This window comes from Leguminivora glycinivorella, chromosome 17 (assembly GCF_023078275.1).
Source record: "Leguminivora glycinivorella isolate SPB_JAAS2020 chromosome 17, LegGlyc_1.1, whole genome shotgun sequence".
NCBI lineage: Eukaryota > Metazoa > Arthropoda > Insecta > Lepidoptera > Tortricidae > Leguminivora > Leguminivora glycinivorella.
The window spans coordinates 7,116,537-7,133,461 of record NC_062987.1 but is presented as its reverse complement, the minus strand read 5'-3'; the positions used below and the strand labels follow the sequence as shown (position 1 = coordinate 7,133,461).

The window sequence follows — 16,925 nt, the reverse complement described above, 5'->3', positions numbered from 1 at the left end:
AAAAAAATATTTATTGCTCTCCGAGACATTTCTAAAAACCCCTGACTCAATGGGGATACGACGTTTCATAACAGAGTTCCTATGATCACCTTTCTGCTCCATCATCAGATTAGCTCCATGATACCATAATATTGCATTGTCACTTGATTTACATATGTGTGCAAAATTTCAGCTCAATTGGAAACCGGAAAGTGGGTCAAATTTAGCTTCTACGTTTTGACTCAAACTAACATAACTAACAAGGCAAGTTGAATAAGAGCTTGTACCTATAAAGGCTTCTGATACTAGATTTGCAATAAGTTTACTTGTAATAATTTAAGAACAGATGAGACAGACATATCCAATGACACAAGTCTATACCGTTTTTGTGAACTGTCAAATCACCTCATACAATTTACGGCTGTAAGGCAACCAGGTAGGGTTTATTATTGCACTTTAATTACATATTAATGATTTCTAGCCCGTAAGATATATATTTGCTTTAACAATGGATAGATATTTATGCGGGTGAGAGTGTAATTTAGGTTTTTATAAAGAATCAAATATTTTTAAGCGACCCGATCAGATATGTATGCGGATAAGGACCCTCCCACATCTACCGTCTTGCGATCGTAGCGTCGGGCCAACTGTATGGCCGCGCTGACGCGGCGTCTTTTTCCATACAGTTGGCCCGACGCTATACGCTCGCGAGACGCTAGAAAGAGAGACGATGTTTTTGCCGGTCACGGAGCATCACAAATTTTTGCCGGGAACATGTCGTCATATACTTATAGCCCCCTATAGAAAATCAGATATTTTTGCACGGCTGTTCATAGTCATTTATGCTGGTCACCAGCTGGTGTTCCATGAACATTTGGTCTAAGTAGTTGAGTGGAGAAGTGCCATTCAAAACAAGCGCTTTGTAAACAACGATGTATTTAGGTGATTTATAATTATTATTGTTTTCAACTTACGGTTACGTGTTCGCTGTATGCACTAAGTAAATCTTTAATGAAATTGAGTCATTTTTTTATATACACAATTAAATTTGAACCAGAAGCACTATACCTATACCCGCTCGCATTCCCCTTTTTTCTATTCTAAATAAGAATCGATTAATACGTATCTGAATATGTATGAATAAATTAAATTGTAATTGTTTACATACAACCTGTGAAGTTTGGTTGACAAAATTTGACGTAGGTACTGTCATATATATTTTTAAAATGACGTACTGTTAATACCAGCGTAATGAAAATGTATTCCAATGAGTAAAACAAAACATGAAACTTTTTTCAATTTAACCGAACTAGAATGAAATCATTTATACTCATTCGGTTGTGTTCGTTATTTTCTTTAATAATGTGATATATTTTTATTTATTTTTTATGCACAAGCCATGCACCTTTAAATTTTAAATGAGATTGGATCTCCACCTGACATATTTGATTTACCCTATTTATTTTGAGCACAGTTTTACACTGGTATGGTTTTTCGTGTACGTACACCATTTTCTGTCAAAATATTTGTCAAATTTAATTGTCAACGCGGAGCGACCGGCGACACGTCTGCCTCCGATGAGCCGCTCACGGCATCTAAACGAAAGGAGAATTCTGACAGCAATGGCGAATGTATGGAAATTTTACGATAGTTTAAATTTAAGGTAAAATTTCTTTGTTGCCTTTGAGAGGAAAAATATAAAAAACCTCAAAACTTCTAGTCCATTTATCTGGCTTTTAGAATCACTTAATGTTATAACTAAAGTATTGAATTTTTTTAACAAAGTTTACTAAACGGCGACATACGTTTTTCTCATTTTAGGTCAACTTTGCGTGTGTTTATTTATTATACCTTTAATAATTAGAGATTCTGAATAGTCAAAAGTTGTAGACACACTCTTTAAGATAATAACTACATTTATTTTATTTCATTTTATTGAGAAATGTGAGCAGCATTTGTTAAACGCCGAATGCATTTTTCGAGGATTTCGTACGACCCCCTCTTAAGAAAAAAGTCCTAGATACCTGCCTACTTCCATGTCTTACTTACGGCTGCCAAACGTGGATTTATGACAATGACACAAAAAATAGAATCCAAGTATGCCAAAGAGCCATGGAACGCAGTACACTCAACCTAAAACTACAAAATAGGATAAGGAATACTGAAATTAGAAAAAAGACAAACGTGATAGATGCTTTAGCTCATTGTAAAAAGCTCAAATGGAAGTGGGCTGGCCATATAATTCGCATGAACGAGACAAAATGGACAAGGAAACTAACGACTTGGTCGGGACCTATCAGTGAAAGAGGTAGAGGGAGACCGAGACAACGATGGAGCGAAGAGCTTTGCAAAGTTGCAGGCGAAGACTGGACAAAAATAGCGAGGGACCGAGAGACATGGTCAAATTTGGAGGAGGCCTTTACTCGATAAGAGGTCCTTAATTTTAAACATTAAATTAAATTAATAAATATAATATTCAATCAATAATAATAATAATTAAAATAATAAGAAATAATAATAATAATAATTATAGAATAATCTTACAATATAATATCACTAACTATATTATGATGATGACATGATGTAAAATGAAATTATTTAGAAGTTGATGATATAAATAGCAATAGATATAATCATGTTTAACTATTAAAATTATAAAAGAAATAAGTGAATGTTGCATGTAAAATAATTAAGGAAATAAAGAGGCTTTTTTATTTTTATTTATTTATTTATATACCTAGAATGTACCCAAGACTGGAATATAATAGTATAACATTTTATCTGAGTACTAATTGGTTTTAATCCATAAGCAACCCTATCGTCCGACGCTGCGCACGTGCGGCTCGTTTCTTTGTTAGAATTTTGTAGGCGGCATTTCGTGAACATCAAAGTAGTGGGCCTTCTGTACTTGTACTATTATATATTCTGTGGTCGGGGGTTAAAAACTGACTATTAGAAGTAATCAACTTTCAAGATTGTACTGCATTGCTACGAGTAAAGGTAATATAGACCGTACGGCCCAGCCACGACATTGGTCTAAGCGCGACAACGGTGAGCGGCGGCCATACATTGGAGCGAGACACAGCGATGGGCCTTTTCATTCGCACGTATGGCTGCCGCTCACCGCTGTCGCGCTTAGACCAATGTCGAGGCTGGGCCGGTAGAATTACTTGTAATTTAATCGTTATAGGAGGTGTGAAGGTGTGGGACGCCTGCTACTGCATGCGCCTGGCGATCTCATCTCAATGCAGGACTCCACCATGCAGTCCGCAAGACGACGGAAAGACGGTAAGCCCAAGTACCTACTTACGTAGAATAATCCATAGGTGCTAAAGTAGCCTACGTCACACTTCATCCCTTCCACTATCTCCACTTAAGACGATACAGGAGGGGTCAATTCTTCATACAAACACCCCCGACTATTTCCTCCCTGGTTTTTGAAAATAGGGCAATGATTTTTTCAACACAGATTATTATTATTTTTATCGGTGTCGGACCGTTTTGATTTTTTTATTTTTAAAGACGCTAGAGGCAATCAAACATTTCCAAAAACGGCCTTTTTCATTATGGCGCAGAAAAAGGTGTGATACTCAAGATTGGTAACAATTAGCAAAAAAACTAAACGGTCCGACACAGATTATTTCTGTGTTCAGATTCTCAATTTCGTTCCGATTGATTAAGTTTTGAAGGAGGAAACAGTAGAGAGCGGAACCTCGATTTTAAAGATGTTTTCGCAATATCTTTTAACTGAGTTGTTCTTAGTGGACATTTTTTTCGATAAATCTAGTTAATAACACTAGTATATTAAACTAGAATTCCCAAATTGAAAGGGGGGCTCCTCTCCATTTTAGCATTTTCGCTCCTGTAGTCTTAAAAAATAACATTAATCCGTCGCTCCGTTTTGCCGTGAAAGACGGACACACACACTTTCGCATTTATAATATTAGTATGAATAGTATAAATTTCCAACTGGACTGTTCATCAGTTCTGACAAGATGCATTTTATTTTTAAATCATATTTCCTTGCAGATACCGAAGCCCCAGAGCAGCTGATGCCAGCAGAAATGTACGTGCCCAATCAGAAGCAGTGGCTCACGTTACGCGCGAACAGGCTCAAAGGCTCGCTCGCGTTTACGCTATGCTGTGTTGTTTTATCCTAAACTTAAGAACTGTGTCATTTTATCCTAAACTCAATACAATAATTCTCGCCATGTTGTCGTTTTATTATCTGCCAAAATCACTAAATTCTTGACACCCACTTACGCGATATCGGGTAACTTGTTTTAGTTCTGGCCCCATAGCCGAATGGCATTTCTGCGACGTGAAACGAAAACGAAACGCCGCAGAAAGGTAGTCTGGCTCTGTTGCGCCAATACGCAAGAGCGATAGAGATAGATAGCTACGAAAGAGATATTATCGTGAGCGTTTGTGCAAGTTTTATGAGAGTCGAAAAGTACTCAATAGGCTCAATAGGCCTCAACGTACTCAATAGGCCTCAATCAAAAAGGTACAGATGTAGTGCCAAAAGGGTTTCCTTCGTATTATTCCGGAAACGTTTGACGTTAGTTCTACTCATTCGATTTTGAACTGTAATTCTTATTGTAGTGATGAGTTTTAAGTATGATCACAGAATATATAATAGTACAAGTACAGAAGGCCCACTGCTTTGATGTTCACGAAATGCCGCTTTTTTAAATGCCTACAAAATTCTAACAAAGAAACGAGCAGCACGTGCGCAGCGTTGGACGATAGGGTTGCCTATAGATTAAAACGAATTAATATTTGGATAAAATGTTATACTATTATATTCATGTCTTGGGTACTTTTTAGGTATACATACAGTATTTATATATTTTTGTTTAAGTCCCAACATCACAAGCCTTATTGAACTTTTCCGTGCGACTCGATCAATAGTAGATCTATGTAAGATTGTGCTATTTTATTCATGATGTCTATTTAACTAAGCTTTATTAGCCATTCCACACGCGGACATCGCATATGAAACTTAAAAAAACTCGCGACGTAAAGTAACAATTAGAATGTGCGAACGTGCGTTCCATGAGAATGCGCGCCACCCCTGATTAGGCCGCGAACTCGCGGCCGCTAGCATGTACTTGTAGCGCGGCGATGGAATCGCGGAGTGAGCCGCCCCTGGTATGATGGCAAGTGTTTTGCCGCTACCGATTAAAGGGATAACATACACTAACAAATAATTATAATGAAGATGCGAGAAAATTTCGTCCACATAATAACAGGCATAGTTGAAAGCTTCACAAATATGAGCAAATGTAAAAAAATACTTATTTATTTAATCATTTTTTATTTCGTTTTACATATTAGTTTTCACTTGGTATCTTAAGTAAATATTGAAAATTACTTAGTTCATTTATGATTTCACTCTATGTCAATAATAAAAATGATGATTCACAATTCTATAATACATTATGATTAGCGTTGGTCAATTTATTGCATCTAGAGAATTACGTCAAACTTAAACTTTCCTTATTACATAACAAATAATACCTTAAGCTATAGTTTAGAATTGGCCCAAAAAGTAGAAGCAGCTAATTCTTTTAGAACTGTCAAGTGCTTAAACAATGGTTAGCTTCCTTTCTCAGTCTTTACCACGGTTATACACAACCATAAAAAAGTATCATCCGTAAGTTCACTGACTATTTAAAATTCGATTTTGGCTAAATAAAAATCATAGGTGATATTCTCCAAACGATTATAGTGCAAATCTGTTTGCGTATCAGTTCAAAACTCGCCTGTGATTATAAGTAAGGCAACTTGGAAACTGCACACCAACGTTACAATTGCATCGCAGTCCGTCTGTCCGGCCTTAAAACTCAAGTAGGTGACGGCTACACAGATTCATTCAATCATCGAATACTGAACGATTATTGGCTTTTCTAAGTGCAAATTATCATGGTTGCGTATTATACAGATGATGATTTATTCGTGTTACAAAAATCATGCTATGTGTAACTTTCATCCACAAATTTTCAACCCTTTAGGGCAAATTATAATATTTTTTCCTACCTAAAGTTTCACTCTTCATCCGAATCCGACTGCCTACACTTCTCCTTAAGCTTATCATACTCATTCCTCCTAATCAGATCCTCTTTTATTTTCTCCATGTCACTAACTAAGCTGCTAACTTGCACGTTCTCCAATTTATCCTGACTTATCGACTCCGTGTCGCTATCGAGTCCAGAGTCGTCATCCGATTTCGGTTCGCTCTTTTCCTCGTCTTCAGATAGAGAGGGAGCGCTGCTGTCTTCAGATTCCGACTCGGATTTTTTGTCGAGTCGATAGGCTTTCGGTACGCGATCTTCGAGTTTCTTACGCTTGTGGGACGCGGTCTCTTGTGGGCTGTCCGATCTCTTCTTTCGTTTCATGCTCTTCGCTATCACTCTCTTCTGATGATCCAGTTGAGGAAAGAGCTCTGAAAATAAAGATTATCATGTAATATTTTTCTGTAAAATTAGTGTATAGACAGTTAACAATCCAGGGTCTGCCAGATATCTGTGATCTACAGTGAAGTGACATTCCACAAATACTATTGCGCGAAATTTCTTTGTAATTTAAACTATAGTGAAAGAAAAATAATGCATTCTTCAAAATTAAATAATCCGAATCCAAGATAACTCCTGATTTAAAGCCAGACCAGCCAAAAATGTTGAAATAGAAGAGGATATCGAGCTGGGACAACATTTAATGAAGACTTGTGACGTTCTCACACAAAGGGTACCACTTTTCTGGTGACCATTATAAAAAAGTGAAGAAGTGTCGGTACCTTTCGAATGAGAAAACACCAAAAAATTTATATGAAACCTTGCCTTTCAACCATTTTGTCAAAGCCGAGACCTGAGAAGTAATTAATAATGTTTGCAAAAAATAACAATATTTTGGTATTTAAAATTCTTATATCTATCTTATATCTAGACTCATATCGAATTTGGCCCAATAAATGTTTGTCTTCTGTAGTATTTGACATAAAATAACAATGTTTATGGATTTTGGGTATTAAAAGCGTATGATGACTACGAATTTTCGATTAAAAATATGTGTCATTTTTTATTTATTTTGGCCACCGAAAACGCTGTCAGCAATGTAGTGACGTCATCGAATTCGAACCTTAATGCATGTCAAAACAATCACTGACAACTTTATGCCTTCATACTTAAAAGGTCAGAAAAAGTTGTTTTCGAATAAAATGACAAGCCCCTTTAGCACAACTTGCCTTGTCGCGCGCGAGTCCATATATCAAGCGCGACTTCAAGTATGGACGCACGCGACAAGGCAATTTGTGCTAGAGGGGCTGATACACAGATAATCTATAGATTAAGAGGATTGTGTTGTTTTCGGCTGATTACGTAAAAGTATACTTTAAAAATGTCTTTCTACTCCCGTGTTGTTATTCGTCATTTACCGTGTCGTGCATAGATCGTTAAAACCCTACATGGCAGGTGCCCGCCCCCGCCCGGCGCCCACGCATACGATATAGCTCTTAAAGCATTGTTTTAAGGGATATAACGGGCCGCGGGGCGCCGGCCGGGGGCGGGCGGCGGCGCGGGGGAGTGCGAGCGACAGGGTGAGTGCAGAAACATTGCAGAGGACAGAGATGCGATTTATTTGAAATAATTCTATTTAAAATGCAAATACAAAATGCAAAATACCTATTTTGTATTTTGCATTTAAATACCTTTTAGTAAAAAACATTTTGTATTTTATTTGAAATACTTTTTGAGATGTATTTTGCATTTTTAATATGCATTTCAAAATGCAAAATACTTTATGATTAAATTAAGTTTAGCCAACATTACCAGTCAAACAAAATGTGAACAAATGACGCTTGTATTGCCGAATTTGACCGATAGAGGCGCCTGCTAGCCATGCGCGCCTGACTGACTAGTGTCAATTTGACACTGTCAATGTCAAACGAAAACGAATATTATCTATGGAAACTGACGCCGACGATTTAACGGATTTATTGTTTGCTGGACTGCTGGTGCTGAGTGCTAATGACTGATTTTGATTTAATTACCTACCTACTTTTAAGTGTTCAGTTATTATTCCTATTGTAAAAATCCTAAGCTATAGGTTGAAAACAAATAAAGAGCATTTAGGTGATATAGGTATGAAATATAAGAACTAGATGCACAATCAACAAATTGGAGCCATGGCTCTCTTTTCGTTAGTCTAGTTTTTTTACATTATTTTTTCTACTCCCGTGTTGTTATTCGTCATTTACCGTGTCGTGCATAGATTGTTAAAACCCTACATGGCAGATGCCCGCCCCCGGCCGGCGCCCCGCGCACCCACGCATACGATATAGCTCTTACAGCATTGTTAGGTAGCCGTTAAGGGATATAGCGGGCCGCGGGGCGCCGGCCGGGGGCGGGCGGCGGCGCGGGGGAGTGCGAGCGACAGGGTGAGTGCAGAAACATTGCAGAGGACAAGTCAAAATACTTGTAGGAAACAGTGCGAATTTCACGAAAGTTATTCTAGAAAACTATTCAAAAGTATGTGCATGGTCGTAGAAAAAGTATTGTATGCAACGGTGTTTAACTGAGTCAAAAAATACTCGTGGCGTCTTAATAACAATTTTCGGCTTCGCCTCAAATTGTTACCCACGCCACTCGTCTTTTTTGACCTCCTTTAAACGCCTGTTGCATAAAATACTATAAGTGAGTAGGTATAATAGGTATAATAATACCTAAAAATAGTAGGCGATCAATAAATTCTGTTATTAATAAATAAAATAACATAACATAATTTATTGATTGCCTACTGATAAATATGACCAAAATGTCATTCATTACTTTCATTAGGTGCCATGTTATTAGACGTTTTTGTTCGGCATTGTGACTCTATTTCTCATGATTATTAATACCGAAAATAAATAAAAATATCTGAGATTTGGTCAAAAGGTATTTTATTTTCAAAAAGTATTTTGAAAATACCTATTTTGCATTTAGCATTTGAAATACAAAACTCAAAACTATTTGGTATTTTGCATTTGAAATAGTAAATCTGAAAAGTATTTTGCATTTTGTATTTAAATGCTTTTTTAAAACCATTTTGTACATCTCTGGCAGAGGACAAGTCAAAATACTTATAGGAAACAGTGCGAATTTCACGAAAGTTATTCTAGAAAACTGTTCAAAAGTAAGTGCATGGTCGTAGAAAAATTATTGTATGCAACGGTGTTTAACTGAGTCAAAAAATACTCGTGGCGTCTTAATAAGCCAAAAAATAAAATAATGCTTCGCCTCAAATTGTTACCCCCGCCACTCGTCTTTTTTAACCTCCTTTAAACGCCTGTTGCATAAAATACTATTTTTGCTGTAGACAATACTTAATTATATAAGACAGACTTTAAAAAAAGGTCAAGTAGCCTACCGATCGATTGCCTAATTTTATTGACATTTCTGTAAATACATATGTATAAGAGATATCAATAAGCCCGAAACTCAGGGTAAAAGAAGCGTTTGAAATGTGCAACGAAGAATTATATCTAATAAATAATGTCAGTACATTACAATTAGCTTGAAAGAATAAATAAATTGATATTATAAACTGAAATAGAATACCATACACTAAAGAAATAGTGATTAAGAGCACTGGTGGTGTAGCCGGGAATCGAACCCGGGTCTATCCCGGTCCGGGTATCCGGGTCGGGTAGCTATCGCGTCTGACGTGCTAAACCGCTACACCACCCCGACCGCCGAGGTACCCGTCGAAATTTCTCTAGTGTATGTTATCTCTGAAGGCTAGGTGCCTCTAACGGCCCGGCCACTACATTGGTTTAAGCGCGACAGCGTTGAGCGGCGGCCATACATTGGAGCGAGACACAGCGATGGGAGTTTTCATTCGCACGTATGGCTGCCACTCACCGCTGTCGCGCTTAGACCAATGTCGTGGCCGCGCCGTAAGGGCGACCAATTTGTGCTTGCATCTCCTATATGATATTGATATTTTTTAATTAAAGAAAAAATGTAAAATTCCTCACCTCCGGCAGGACACGAACCTGCGACCGATGGTGCGATTAAATTTTTCCATTTTTCCTTAAATTTAAAAATATGTATCACTCGGAAAAGTTTTTGCATGATAAAAACAAATAAACTGATAGTTGAACTTACCATGGGCTTGAGCAAGCGCTTGTTCAGCCGCGTTCATTTCAGCCTCTTGTATGGAGTGACCGCGCGCCGCCGCTAGTCGGGCGCCGCGGAAATACACACCCACTGTGTATACGCGAGTGTTGGTTGGTCCGAGGCACTCGATGACTCTGTAACATAAACGAGATATTGTCAAACACTTATCATCCTCCTTGAGTTATCCCGGCATTCGATATGGCTCATGGGAGCCTGGGGTCCGCTTTGACAACTAATCCCAGGATTTAGCGTAATCACTAGTTTATACGAAAGTGACTGCCATCTGACCTTCCAACCCGAAGGAGAACTAAGCCTTATTGGGATTAGTCCGGTTCCCTCACGATGTTTTCCTTCACCAAAAAGCGACTGGCAAATATCAAATGACATTTCGCACATAAGTTCCGAAAAACTCATTGGTACGAGCCGGGGTTCGAACCCGCGACCTCCGGATTGAAAGTCGCACGCTCTTAGGCCACCAGCGCTTCCCGCGTCTATAGATATTGTCAGACATTGAAAACGTTTATGGAAATTAAAATATTGAAGAAAGACATGAATAAGGAGTCATTGATTTTGTTTCTGAGCTTACAGGGCGATTTCAGATTATATTACGGTCGCTTTTTACGCGTATACGCTAGTTTCGGCAATGATGCCTCAAAACCGCTCGACGCCTATATCAATTCGTACGGCTTGAGTTTACTAACGCGATAACGCACTAAATAGGCCACGCGTGTCTGGGAAAATATAAGATTCTAAAAACGAGCTTATACGCTCGTATAAGACACTATTTTGAAACTACTTGTATTATGTTTTAGGCATTACAGCAGGCCTAGCACATGATGGCCGCGAGAGTATGACGCCGCGAGATAGACTACCTGTCCTTATGTCATTAATACAATTAGACAAAGACGTGACATCTATCTCGCGGCAACATACTCCCGCGGCCATCATGTGCTAGGCCTAATGGCAGAAAATAGGTAAAATGGAACTTTTTTTTATCATAGCAACACACAGTGTGGGATCAGACCTCATTTTTGACCATGGTCTTTTTATTGTAAAAACCGGTAGCCTAGACCAAAACAATGCTACGACTAAAACTCCCGAATGTCAAATATAGTTCGAGAGTTCCTGTATATTAGCATTTCTTTTATTTTTTTACTGAAAGCTTCCCTATATGCTATAATTTTTGCATTAAGCAATTCCATAGGATCTAGAAATTATGGTGTGCTTAATTACTCTATGGGGATTTTATATGGGACGTTTAAACACACCATAATTTCTAGATCCTATGGAATTGCTTTATTCAAAAATTATAGCATATAGGGAAGCTAATCACCTTTCAGTAAAAAAATAAAAGAAATGCAAATATACGGGAACTTTCGAGAAAAAAAATCAAAATAGAAAATGACTAATTTGGTTCTAATACCGATATGAATGATGTTAGGACCGTGCTGATTATTCCATACGATAGTATATTGGTAGTTCTATAAGTTCTCTAAAAAGTGTTTTTTGATAATCGATACCATTCTCAGGATATTTTGAGTTTTAGTCAATTTTCGGGTACATTTGCCCTAAATTTCAAAAAATAATTTCTCGTAAACTAGTCATATTTGACATTCAGGAGTTTTAGTCGTAGCATTGTTTTGGTCTAGGCTACCGGTTTTTACAATAAAAAGACCATGGTCAAAAATGAGGTCTGACCCCACACTGTGCAACACTTACTCGTACTTTTCTCGTACAGAAGTGTCAAAATAGTTGCCACATGCAAAGCGGTTAACATAGACAGTGGCGCCCCTATTATTTTCTACTCTTTTTTTGCCAGGTACAGTCAACCAATTGGAACCCTAGGCCACTGTAGAACTATGTCACAGTGACGTTGTAAATGATTGTAAGAAACCTCTTACTGCTTGTCATTTTGACATGATTGTAGAGTAGCCTAGGGTTCTACTTGGTTGACTGTACGTACGCGCTTACACTTGCGCTTATCTTTATCTTATCTTTAAATAGAATATTGTTTTTTTTTACTCGTCTTTTTTACTATTTATGCGCTATAACTATTGTTTTTGGTTTTTAGTTTCACAGTGCCTTGGTTTTACTGTTATGCTGTGTAACTTATTTGAATAATAAATAAATAAATATTACAAAAGGCCAGGTCAAAAGTACTTGAAACCGGCGAGCGTGTATGAGAAACGTTATGAAAGTGTGTGAAGCAAAAGTGGTTTGTCAGGATCGTAGTAAATGGAAATCCGTGATCTCTTCCTACCCCTCTGGGAAACAGGCGTGATTGTATGTATGTATGTACAAAATGGAATAAGGGTAATAATTACTTGTATAGCGGTATATCTGGTTCGCCGCCCTCCATAGACCGCAGCGTGAGGCAGCACTGCTGCAGTTTGCTCTTGGGATCGTTCCAGTCTTGGTTCAGGATGAACTCCTGCAGACGCGGGAAGAGGCAAGCGTTGCAGAACGCTTGGCAGTAGTCCAGGTTCTGGCGAATATATACGTTATGTTAAATTAAATCGTGTCGCCACACGGGTTAAGAATCTCACCACCCCTTTTCTTACCGTGGGTGTCTTTATTTGACGTTCATATGCGCATTGTAATATGCCTACTTGAAAAATAAATATTTCATTTTCATTTTGTCGTAGAAGTCGACTGTGGGATATGGGTTAAATTGCGGCGTAGGCTGGCAGCCTGTCACTGCTATGTCACAATTTCTTTCAACCCTTTTTCCCAAGAGTTGTCACTCTCTCTGAAACTTGAGTAGTTCATGTGCTCTGCCTACCCCTTTACGGGATACAGGCGTGATTGTGTATGTATGTAAATATACACAGGGGCCGTCTGGGGCCGCGCGCTTGCAGGGAACGCGCAGTGGCACATTTTTTTCTTGGCAGCGGCAATAAGCATAGATACTAAACATTTGTCGCTCAAAGGGCTCGCATATACATAAAGCTGTAGGCCTAGCACATGATGGCCGCGAGAGTATGTCGCCGCGAGATAGATAACACGTCTTCTTCTAACTGTACTAATGACATAAGGACGGGTAGTCTATCTCGCGGCGACATACTCTCGCGGCCATCATGTGCTAGGCCTACAGAGTATACGTAACATATCGATGCTCAAAGAGAACATTTTCGTGGTATTGTTTGCCCATGTCTTGTACCATTATCAGATTCCACATAATAATTTCCGTGAAAAATATTGAATAGAGATAATTAATTTGATAATCCATACTTAATATTATAAATAGGAAAGTGTCTATTTGTTTGTCCATCTTTCACGCCAAAACGAATTGACGTGATTTTTTTAAGTGGATATACATAATATTGTCTTCGGTTACCGCGATAGTTACTCATGATTCCCATAGTTTTATTTCATGGATGTATAGTTGTAGGCTACTAACCCCCCATTTCCCTGGAATGGGGGGTGAAGTTTGTATGGAACATTCCGCAATTTTCGAATTTAACGCGAGCGAAGCCGCGGGCTTAGCTAGTTGTTCATATCAAAACAGAAATCTAAGTTAAAATGTCAAACTTATTCTTGTAAAACATGACTTTTTACTCACTTTATCAATATACAGTGCTCCAAGGAAAGCTTCAAGTAGATCAGCCTTGTGTTTCTTAGTTGTGGGCTTGGCTTTCGGGTTGTTGTAGATGGCGTACTCAGACATGTTGAGGTCGTCGCACACCATGGCTTGCGTGCGGTTGTTTACTAGCGACGAACGCAGCAACTAAAAAAAAAAAATATATTAATTTGCCATAAAGGGAATAATTAACGGTGCAAGTTTTACCTCTGACCTGTGTGGACCTCTATCGCTGTTGTGTATTGGCGTGACAGAGCTAGACTGCATTTCTGTCGACGTCTGGCGTCGACGATTGCCATTCATTCGGCTTATTTAGTCTGGCTATAAAACGTGAAGAGGTGTTACAGACTCACAGACAAGTGGCCCTCGTGGTGGTCGGGGAAGTGTCGGCAGAGGCGGTCGGACACGACGAGCTGCAGCACGGTGTCGGGAGCTGAGGGTTGTGGAGACATGCACACTTGTGTCACAGACTCACAGACAAGTGGCCCTCGTGGTGGTCGGGGAAGTGTCGGTAGAGGCGGTCGGACACGACGAGCTGCAGCACGGTGTCGGGAGCTGAGGGTTGTGGAGACATGCACACTTGTGTCACAGACTCACAGACAAGTGGCCCTCGTGGTGGTCGGGGAAGTGTCGGTAGAGGCGGTCGGACACGACGAGCTGCAGCACGGTGTCGGGAGCTGAGGGTTGTGGAGACATGCACACTTGTGTCACAGACTCACAGACAAGTGGCCCTCGTGGTGGTCGGGGAAGTGTCGGTAGAGGCGGTCGGACACGACGAGCTGCAGCACGGTGTCGGGAGCTGAGGGTTGTGGAGACATGCACACTTGTGTCACAGACTCACAGACAAGTGGCCCTCGTGGTGGTCGGGGAAGTGTCGGTAGAGGCGGTCGGACACGACGAGCTGCAGCACGGTGTCGCCCAGGAACTCGAGCCGCTGGTTGGAGCCGAGCGTGAGGTGTGTGAAGCCGACGGAGCGGTCGGTGAACGAGCGGGCGAGGAGGCGGATGTGATTGAACTGGACACCTGCGTTAAAGACAAACCCCCTTATTCATAAACGTTCACTATAGTTATCCAGCCGATAAAGTTCGTTTGTCCCTTTCTATCACACCAATACGTCGGAAAAGAACAAACGAAATTTATCGGCTTTATAACTTTAGTGAAAGTTTATGAATAAGGGGGAAAGAACATGGTCTTGCATACATGTTTACTGTGTACATGTTTATGATAGTTCATTAATGGAGCTCATTCTTGTTCCAAACTTTTGATAACTATGATATGACTCGTTGAACTGTAAACTAGAGTGAAGGTTGAATATGGCCTGGAGAATACCTTACCTATAGAGTCTTCAAACTCTGTAAGATTTTGAGGAAACTTGAAGTCCTTGATGTACTTTGGGACACCGAGCGGTTCTTGTAGCGGATGAGCGGATTTTTTGTTCCAAACTATTAATAATATTACTCTAACTTATTGTACAACAACTAGAGAGAATCTTGGACTGATGAGTAAATCTTACCTATGGAGTCCTCAAATTCTGTGAGCTTTTGCAGAAACTTGAAGTCCTTGATGTACTTGCGGTCACCGAGGGGCTCTTGTTCCTGTAGCGGGTGAGCGCGTTCTTTGTTCCACACTTCTAATAATTCTGCCTCGTTGTACCACAGTGCTAGGGAGAATACGCGGTCCGCGACCTAACACGTAAAAATTAAAACTTTACTTAAAAATATATACACAGATGTAGTGCGAAAAGATTTTCCTTCGTATTTTTAAATCCAAATCCAAATCCAATCATTTATTCGTCATAAACAACATACACATATAAAACAATACAAGCACATTCAAAAGTTAAAAGAAAAAATAATAATTAAAAAACAAAGAAAAAGAAAACACATTGATAGAATTGTTTACCACGAAATGGTCCCGCCTCAGCGTAATGCTAACCACAGGGTCAGCGCTGATCTTCCGGCGAGACCATTTGTGTGCCACGGACGCATAAACGTGCAACACGGCCTTAACAACACAGCCTGAACGCGTCCATTTGTCGTTGGTGACAATCGGCGCCATCTTGCGCCTGCGCGTTAATTGTCATGATGACATTGATGACAATTTTGTGAAGACCATTTTGCGCGTAGTATTAATAGAACAGTTTTCCCAAATTAAAATCATAGTTTTACTAAAAATAATATATGGAACAGGCATTTTACGGGAACGTACGAACGTATCATGATTTCAGTCAGTCTCAATATAAATACGAAGGAAAAGCTTTTCGCACTACATCTCCCGGGTTCGAATCCCGGTAAGATTCAGACAGTTCCTGAGTCATGGATGTTTTCTATGTATATAAATATTTAGTATTTGTATTTGTATATTATATATATATCGTTGTCTGAGTACCCATAACACAAGCCTTCTTGAGCTTACCGTGGGACTCATATTTATTTATTTATTTATCTGTAGGTAGTATTTTCTTTAAAAATCGTGAATATTTAAAAAAAAATATTTTAACCAATTTGTTTTAAGACGTTTCAATTGACAACATTTCATATTTTTGAGTACTACATTTTATTGTTTTACTTTGAAAGAACTCAATACTAAAAGATACACGTATTTTTTTATTTTTCCAAAAACTGCTATTTTAATGAGAAAATCACTTCTTATTACTACTTCGAGCAGAAAGAGCGTAAGTTACAAACGTCAAGACACAGCTTCGTGACGTCACATGTGTTGTTTCATACACCTAAGAAAACACACCACACACCTAATTTCTAAAAAAAATAGTTTTAACTGTCAGCTCAAACAGTCCGGTATGTCTGACAGTCATGTGTCACTGTCAACCTATAGTGAATGACTACGAACCATAGACCAAGCCATGAAATTTTTAATATCTTTGCTACGAACTGTGATAAGTGTCACTGTCAAACTCAAGTGACATCCCAACTGGAAGATTTTTTTGTTATAGTGGCAGCTCTAAATCAGCTATTTGACGTCACTTCCCCTTTAAAATATTTTTAAGATTTTTTATACTAAAAATACGGAAAAATAATTAAAAAAATTGTTTATGTGATCTACAAGCGTATGTCTCGAAATCGTTTTCGATTTAGGGACATTGAAAATTTTGAAACGTTGTCAATTATGACTTTTAATTTTGTGAATATTGCTCATAAGTTTAAGAGAGATTTCTTTATTTTGTGAGCGAAAACGAGTCAGAAGTA

General features: G+C 38.9%; 2 protein-coding genes across 2 annotated transcripts in view; one reads left to right on the top strand and one right to left on the bottom strand.

The window, feature by feature from the left end:
* The window catches only part of LOC125235137, a 34,963-nt gene extending 30,775 nt beyond the window's left edge, over positions 1 to 4,188 (top strand). Inside the window, exons 17-18 of the mRNA XM_048141581.1 lie at positions 3,170 to 3,267; positions 4,009 to 4,188. Coding sequence (XP_047997538.1) covers positions 3,170 to 3,267; positions 4,009 to 4,139 — 229 coding nt within the window. The 3' untranslated portion in view covers positions 4,140 to 4,188. The remainder of the gene's footprint in view (positions 1 to 3,169; positions 3,268 to 4,008) is intronic.
* A 1,096-nt stretch (positions 4,189 to 5,284) lies between these two features.
* Positions 5,285 to 16,925, bottom strand: part of LOC125235324 (ribonuclease 3) — a 41,908-nt gene continuing 30,267 nt past the window's right edge. Inside the window, exons 14-19 of the mRNA XM_048141861.1 lie at positions 15,233 to 15,404; positions 14,561 to 14,742; positions 13,702 to 13,866; positions 12,464 to 12,624; positions 10,128 to 10,273; positions 5,285 to 6,427 (exon numbers count right to left, since the gene is read on the bottom strand). Of these exons, the coding sequence (XP_047997818.1) occupies positions 6,030 to 6,427; positions 10,128 to 10,273; positions 12,464 to 12,624; positions 13,702 to 13,866; positions 14,561 to 14,742; positions 15,233 to 15,404 (1,224 nt within the window). The 3' untranslated portion in view covers positions 5,285 to 6,029. The remainder of the gene's footprint in view (positions 6,428 to 10,127; positions 10,274 to 12,463; positions 12,625 to 13,701; positions 13,867 to 14,560; positions 14,743 to 15,232; positions 15,405 to 16,925) is intronic.